General features: G+C 30.5%; 1 protein-coding gene across 1 annotated transcript; it reads left to right on the top strand.

Annotated features, from left to right (window-relative positions):
• The first annotated feature begins 2,865 nt into the window (after window positions 1–2,865).
• LOC134723732 (sex peptide receptor-like) lies at window positions 2,866–4,722 on the top strand. The gene has a single exon (XM_063587278.1). It carries the CDS (start codon window positions 3,570–3,572, stop codon window positions 4,629–4,631), a length of 1,062 nt encoding a protein of 353 aa, XP_063443348.1. The 5' UTR covers window positions 2,866–3,569; the 3' UTR covers window positions 4,632–4,722.
• The last annotated feature ends 4,189 nt before the right edge of the window (window positions 4,723–8,911 follow it).

Here is an 8,911-nt window from a genome sequence, read left to right as displayed (position 1 = left end):
TATTTTTTAATTAGACATATCAAAGCCTATGCCCCTTTAAAACGGCATCGAGCATGTTTTTGTAAGATTAGACAGCAAAGTCTTCAGATTGATAACTTTTGGGTCAATTAAAAACATGTAAATGGTCGGACTTAATATTTAGCCTGATTTTTGCTTGTAATATGTTAAATATTACAAAACAGATTTTTATCTATAAAATCAAATAAGCCCTGATAAGTAGGAATGTGTGATTAGTGTTGTTTATCAGAATACCAGGCACTCAGCTAAAATCGTCAAATCACACAACAATAAAAGAAATGAAATAAAACAATGCGTCTTTTCTATTATTTGCAAGTCTAATAAATGCATTATTCCACTTTGTAAATTGCAATTATGAAATATATCTTTTTTAAACCTTGTCTAGCTTGCCAATTAGCCAGAAATATTTGAATAATTTGTTATTAATGTACATTTGAAATCGCATATCTCCATATTGCATGTATGATTAAATCAATATTACTACATATTTCATAGATTGTTACACATATCTTTGTAATCATTATACTTCTCATTAAGAAATAGTTGTTCATTTGAAGTTATTTCCGTTTCATGTCATATTTTATTAATCTGTATAACTCTAATTATTACATGCACATTATAATTCCAATAATATTCTTTCTTTTTTCAACATTATTAGAAATATTTTTCATGTGAAATGTAATTAGCTAAATGTCTCATATATGTTGATGCTTTGTAGCATATGGTAATTTTTCGTGTTTTAGCTCAATGATATGCAGACGTATACAAATGTAAATGTTTGTTTAATCCTAACTGTGAACTCTAAACATATTGTATATATTATACTATTTCATTCAGATACATATGTTATGTTATTGTTATAGCTCTGGTGTGATAATGATTTAGTTACTAGTAAATCTTTGTTCAAATATAAATAATGTTTATTTCATGTTTCATAACAGGAAGAACTGCTACTATCTCAGTGTTTAACAAGCGGAGGTATAAATATCAGTGAATATATAGTAGTCTTTTATAAGTTATATTTATATATGTGACCGTCAAGTGACCCCCTAAGAACTCATATAGGGTTAGTACAATTCACACAGGTCTTTTCCTGCCCCAATTATCATATGATAAAATGCTTAAAATAATTAGACGTGATGGTCACGAAACCTACTGTCCCCTCACGATCACCTCGAAATGGCGTTTATCCAATCACATCGTCACGTTCATACCTGAGGTGTGAAAGTAATCTAAATTATATCAACAAATCGTCCCCTGATTTCCATGATTACTTGTTTATAAAAGCCCCCCTGAAAATAATCCCAGATAATTGACTTTCTATAATATATGGACGATCAATCGTATACGTACATACGTACCTGTATACGTACATGTAATGTAGACTGCTGAAACTATCAAATAAATATAAAGGCCAAACAAAAAGGCAAATTATCAGCAAAGATTTCTTTTCGTAATTAAGAATCAGTATTTAGCTTTATAACTCTTTTAAGACTCAGCTTTTAATTTGAATTAACAAATGTATACCAACAACTGTCATTTATTAAACTACTTGGAAACAAAGTTTTGCAATTATCATTAATAATACGAGTATAATTCCTGTAAAAATGATGGACAAATTCTTGTAAACCGTCCGTTAGCAAATAGTACATGTATATCAGATGAGACCATCATTATGTTCTATAATGACAATATAAGAACAAGTTTTGTACTAGACCAAAAATAATTATTATGTTCAATAGAAAAATAAAAAAAAAGCATTATGAACGAGTTTTTTTAAACTGGATGCAAGACTTGTCCTGTATTATAACATGGATTCTTGAATGTTCATATGTTCATATGTTCATTTATAATTTTCACTCTTTTGGTAACCCTACCTTTACTTTAATTCTCTCAACGCCATAAACTTGTAAAGGAAAAATCAATACATTTCGTAAATAGTTATCATTGGTACCAGAATTATAACTTAATACGCAAACAGTGATGAGGAGCATTGAGTACCCAACATTTCAAAGAAGTAAACGCGGACTGCGAAGAAGACACCTAAATGAACATTTCGCTTACAACAGACGCAAGGTACAAGGAGACTATGTACGTAAACTATACGATATATTTACACCTGTTTGAGTTTGTCTAATTGCAAAATACATTTATTTTTATGCCTCTCAGTCAGGCTTATTTAATCAGTCTGTATTCTTACCTTTCCTAAGTTAACTAGATCAATTCATACATACAGCGTAATACAAAAAAACTCTTTTTAAAATTTAAAATTAGTGTGTCAATTATTTTTTCCCTCCAATTTTCATTTTCCGATTGCTCGTAATTAATACAAAACGATCATTCAATATCAATATTTCCAGTCTAGTTGTGTTATTAGAAAAATAAATTGTCCATGCAAATGGAAATATTACAAGCTTAAGGTAAGTACAAGTTTATGAATATTGCATGCATACTTATGTGAATTTCACACAAGATATTTTGTATAGAAATTTCTAAAAAATATGCAAATGAATTCATAAAAACAAAATGACACAAGATGTTGAATGTAGTGTCAATTTGAATAAATCAATGGAATACAAAGAACATATAATTCCCATGGCCTAACACATGTGCATTTCACCTAGTGACAATTTTCACATGTTTCTGCATAAAAAATGTAAAAACAATAATTTCATTCATAAAAAAGCGTTATAAATGAATCAATATGCACGTTGGAAAGGGTATACTTAGGTACAATCTAATGTCAATCAGTCTGCACGTCAGCTTTCTTTACAATTAAAGCTTGATTGGTATTGGACAAAACAAGCCTCCTCTCAAACAACTACCCTGTTTTTATTGATCATCATTAGTTAAACCAATATTAGATACAGACATAATACTCTTTATTAGTGATTGGTAAAATAACATTTTCACTGCTGGACGGTGATAATTCGGAATATAATAAATGGCATACGTTGGGAATCCTTTTAATAGTTTTGGATGTTTTACTTTAAGTTATTAACCGATGAACACGTTGAGGATATTAGAAATTGTTTTGAATACATTTCATCACTTTTAACAAATATGACTACGTTGTCTTGATTGGTATAGTTGAGGCATGCTCGGACGAAGTTAAAACTTCTATAAGTGTCTTTTGTAGGCAGACTAAAACTTCATTAACGGATCTTTGTGTTAAAGTTATAAACTAAGATAAGTGTAAAGGAATGGCGCGATACTTAAGCTATCATTACAATCTAATCACTTTGTACGGTAACTGTCGATTCTAAGAGATCACGGAAAATGATTTATTGCAAATGACATTGTAGCGTGATGCAACAGATTGATGGTAATTATATACATATTGTTTTCTAAATGACGATAATTTGAAACCTAGAAGTGACAAACTATATTCCTTGAGTACGATAACTGGGATTGCTGATTTGTTTATAACTCATTTAGTAAATATAGTCTTACCAGACAGAAATGTTTTCGCCAATAATGATAATCACAACTTTATTCTAAAGAAAACATCTGTCAAACTTTCATTTGAAATATACCAATTGTAATTCAAAATGGAAAATAATTCGACAGGTGACTTTTACTGTAGGGCTAACAATTATCCAGCAGGATTTTGGATATATGGAGTAATTTGTCCGATAATATCTGCTTTTACGCTGATTTTTAATATGCTAGTAATTGTAGTTTTTCTTAAGCGAAAAATGCGATCCCCAACTTCAGCGCTGTTAATTGGGTTAGCAGTGTCGGATATTCTAGCAGCCAACGTGATAAATATTTCGTTTGTTTACGTTCACGGATTTCTTGACGTTACCAAACCGCTACCATATCCAATGTGCATTATTTACAACGTAACAGCAAAGTTAGCACCATCATTTCACACCACTTCCGTTTGGATTACAACTGCACTCGGAATTCAAAGGTTTATCATTGTGGCTTTTCCGATGCAGGGGCCTAGATTCTGCTCAATAAGAACGAGCACTGTTATAATAGTAAGTACGTACGTTCTTTCTTTTTTAATGTATATTCCGTCCTTTTTACAAAGGCGGTTTGACCCGGTCACAATTTTGGATGAAAGTGGGAATGAAATTACCGTCTGCAACTGTACGAGAGGACAAGGGATCCTTCAAATTAATAAACTTCAAAACGTACTAAGAAGCGTTTTCGGACAACTTGTGCCGTGTGCGATACTATTCTTAACAACGCTTCTTTTGTCTAGAAAACTGAAACTAGAAACCAAGAGAATACTTCAACTCCATAAGCATGAAAACACAGAGACCGAAAGACGGGATTTCAGACAGATTCGGAGAACCTCTCAGATGATCATTGTGTTGGTCTCAATTTTCTTATTCGTGGAGATTCCGAATGGAATTGTATTTGCCTTATTTGTGTTTTATCCTGAGCTATTAGAATCCAACATGGAACAGATTCAAATATTATCTATTGTTCTGAATCTTCTTGTATTTATCATTTATCTGATAAATTTTTGGATATATGTTACACTAAGTCGTCAATTTAGGAGGGAGCTAAAACTTTTATGTGGACGAAAACTGTGTGGATATCGGGAGAAAATAAATATTGGAATGTCAACAACTTTCACTTCAATACCAATGACATAGTAAATATGAGCTAATTAAAATTAAGTTTGTTTTGTCACCTTTCCTGTGAATTTATCTGATGAGTTTCATATAAAATTGTACTAGAAACATTTGTAAGTGTTCTCATATTATTCTAGAGTAGTACATAGAGTATATAACAAATGAAGATAAATTCCCTGTTCCAGATTATACGGTTACAATGATAAAACATTACAAAAAGAATCTAGTTTAGAGTTTATAATTTGTCCGTAGTCGTTCATTGCGAGTGCAAAAAAGATTACAAGACAGGTTCTTAACGGTATATTCATTTGCACTATATTGTACGTTTTTTTACGTCATTTCACTTCCATTAGTGAATGCCCGATTTAGTACCAATTTACAGTAATGTATGGTATACGGAGAAATTTGGTATACGATGCAGATATTAGTCTTTCGATCATTAATGTGTTTCAATTTGTTTCCTATATACCTTCCGATAGAGTACACATTGTGCAATTAAAGTAGGGCGTTGATGATATATTTCGTGTGTACTTTGTGGACATTATGGAGATTCCTGATAAGACATTAACTGGGTCGATAGCACTACTGGTTGACGTTTCTTCCCCGAGGGTATCACCAGCCCAGTAGTCAGCATTTCGGTGTTGATATGAATATCAATTATGTGGTCATTTTAATAAACTTCCCGTTTACAAACTTTGAATTTTTCGAAAAACTACGGATTTTCTTTTCCCAGGCATAGATTACCTTAGCCGTATTTGGCACAACTTTTTGGAATTTTGAAACCTCAATGCTCATCAACTTTGTACTTGGTTTGGCTTTATAATATTTTGATATGAGCTTCACTGATGAGTCTTATGTAGACGAAACGCGCGTCTGGCGTACAAAATTATAATTCTGGTACCTTTGATAACTTTTTACTGTATTTATCGTTTTCTACATGCATTATAATTGGTCAGAAGTTGATCATTGTTTCACAACAATGGTAACCGCTCTAGCAAAAACGCAGTAAAACAAGTTTTATTCTTGAAAAAGATCATTAAAGTCTTTATTTGACCGACAAAGGAAATAGATCATAAAAATTCATATATCAAAAACAAAGGAATACCACGATAAAAATATATATTTGAAATAAAGGTTCTTATAACGTTCTTCATTTTTAGTATGCATGCTTCATCAGTTAGCTTATTGCTAAAACAAGTGTTCATCGGATAATTTCACGAACCAATGCTGATTATATTCATATTGATATTATATATAGTGTCATTACTTCAAACGTTTTATGATAGAACATATGAGTTGTGTGATCGTGCAGTATCCGTCATAAGTGTGTTTTAGACAGATTTAATAAAAAAAATCTTCAATTTTTCACTAAATATTAAAAAGTTTTTAAAAACATGAATATAGCAAGAAAACACTTTTAAACCATAAATCGAAGCAATACAGACATCAAGTCCTAACAAAACGTAAGAAAAGGTCAACAAAACACCATACGAAAAAACAAATATTGAGCAACACGAACAACTGAGAAAAAGGTATTATCATTATATTGACTTTTCGGAACACTGATACATTACAAAGATGAATCTAGTTTAGAGTTAATAATTTGTCCGGAGTCACATATGTTTTTCAAATATAACAAGACAGGTTCGTAGTTATACTCATTTGAACGTTAATATAGTGTACGTTGAATATATGACATATGTTTACTTCCCTAGTTGGATGCCCGCTTGAGTTACAATAAACAGTTATATCTTAGTGTACGGAGAAATATTGAATACGATGCAGATACCAGTTTTTTGATAATTAATGTATTTCAATTTGTTTCTTATTTACAATGCGATAGTGTAAAAACTATGTATTATAGGTAAGGTATATGATTGTATTATAGGTAAGGTAGATGATTGATGTCGTGTTTAGTTTGTGGAAATTATGAAGATTGGAATTATCATTGTATTTATCGTTTTTTATATGATTATAATTGGTCAGAATTTAATCATTGCTTCATAACAATGGAAACTTTTCTATTCAAATACGGTATTAAACATCTTTTATTCTTGAAAAAAGATCATAAACATCTGTATTTGAGAAATAAAGGAAAAATATCATGAAGATCTGAAATAAATGAAAAATATCATGAAGATCTGAAATAAAGGAAAAATATCATAAAAATCTACATTAGAATACAAAGTTTTTCTTTATGATCAGTATGTATGCTCCATTAGTTCACTTGTTGCTAAAAAGGGATTCACCAGACAGTTACTGTAAACAATGCTAGGTTTAACGTCTTCATTTTTTTACTAATTCATTCAAAATATTGAAAAAAGAAAAAAAAAAGTACCAAAGAAAACATTAGGAACTCTTAGTCGAAGCAATGCAGACACCATGTCTTAACAAAACCTTAGAAAAATATCAACAAAACACCACACGAAGAGCTAAATATTAACACGAACCGCTGAGCAAAATGTCATCTACAAAACAATATAATATCATTATATTGACTTTCGGAACACTGATATTTGTAATTTGCATGTTATGTATATAAACAAGTAGTATGCATTCGTCTGAAGATGATGTTCATATTGACTTTTCGGGACTCTAAAATCTGTAATGTCCATGTTTTGTATACAAACAAGTAATATGCCCTTGTATAAAAATGATGTTTATATTGATATGGACCAGTAAGACGGAGTGCTAAGTTAATTATACATTATGAGTTTGGTCACGCAATAAATGAACTTTAAAGTAAATATGGTAATAGCAGATTATATATAATCTAAAAGTCACTTTTTTTAGCGGGAGAAGCCGTTGCTGTTTTTCGGTACATCTCTGTGCTAATCGATATAAATGCCAAACAGTCAAATATCAGAAATATTTAATTAAACGTCTTATACCACAACACAGAGAAAATGTATTCGGGAAAGTTACAAAGCTTAATTAAAATAAATGAATCAGTTAACAATTTCCAAATAACAGGAAATAGTTATTATTCCTAAGTGAATTGTGGTAGGAGAACTTCATAAAATGCACATTATTAGTCGTTAAGTCTGAAAATTTATTGCAACAAAATAAATATTTTCTGCATCGTCAATGTTATAAATCATTTGATATTGCTGCAATTTCAGGCGTCAAAACTCAGAAACTCATATCTTCTAATTTTTTTAATTTATTTTCGTGTAATTTCTGACAGTTGTTGAAAAAACGATTTTTTCATTTGTTTAATTAAGATAGTTTGATTTGAATTTATAATAAACGACAATTGCTCAAATGCAAAAAGTACAAAAAAGCTTTATTAACATACAAGAAATACTAATTAAAAAGACAAAGAAATAAAAAAATAAATCATTTCAAGGTTATCAATAAAATTTCTTCTTATACACATGATACGTTTTAGTATTCTTGTCTTTGAACTAACTTTCAGTAACTGTGAGTACTTTCAGATCTATACTGTGTCTTCCTTTTTTGTATTTGTTAGTATGATAATGTTCTTTGTATCGATGAGTTACAATTTAATCCCTTTTCATCTGAGTGAAATTGCTTCTTTTATGTCGTATTGTAAAGCCACTGCCTCACGTTATTGGTATCAGCAAACATTTATCAACCCTAGTAGTCTGTTTGTGCATGTATTAAGTCAAAAGTCGTTGTCGTCTCTTTCTGTATATTATATTTGTTTATTGTTTATCGTTTTGTACATCATTTAGGCCGTATTTTTTCGCTTTTGGATTGTTAAAATTCAGGCCCTTATTACTGGTATGCGATATGTAGTTTGCTTATTGTCGAAGTCCGTACGATGACAGATAGTCGTTAATGTAGTTTCGATGTCATTTGATATATATATTAGACATTTGTCTCATTGACTATCATACTACTCGTTTTCCGTTTTCATGTTTGAAATACTAACATTTGGGTTAGCAGGTAATCATCACTTCAAAGATTTATATACTTGTAATGTCTACTATTATTTTGCAGATTTAAAAAAAAAGACAACAACGCTAATTCTAAAATTCAATATTTATTTACAGAATATTACGATATTGTTGACAGTTTTATTTTACCACGATTGGATTCAAACCATAATACATACTAAACAAAATAGGGGTTCATGTATTATATGAACTTTAAGACATCCTCGCCACTGCATTTCGGGTGACTCTTTTCGCAAGCTTTACTCATATACATACTTTTTTAAATTTTCATCTTAATAAATGATTCAAGAAGTGTTTGTTCTATATGTATCATTATAATTTACGTCCAATGAGCACAGTTTGTATATATTACAGTTGTGTCTGTCCTCCAGAGAAAGG

The sequence above is a fragment of the Mytilus trossulus genome, chromosome 6 (assembly GCF_036588685.1).
Source record: "Mytilus trossulus isolate FHL-02 chromosome 6, PNRI_Mtr1.1.1.hap1, whole genome shotgun sequence".
In the NCBI taxonomy this organism is placed as follows: domain Eukaryota; kingdom Metazoa; phylum Mollusca; class Bivalvia; order Mytilida; family Mytilidae; genus Mytilus; species Mytilus trossulus.
The sequence above is the reverse complement of the archived record's forward strand: the minus strand, read 5'-3'. Positions and strand labels throughout refer to the sequence as shown.

What these genes read in the sequence shown, in the direction of transcription:
- LOC134723732 (XM_063587278.1), top strand. Translation starts at nt 3,570, where the DNA reads ATGGAAAATAATTCGACAGGTGACTTTTACTGTAGGGCTAACAATTAT.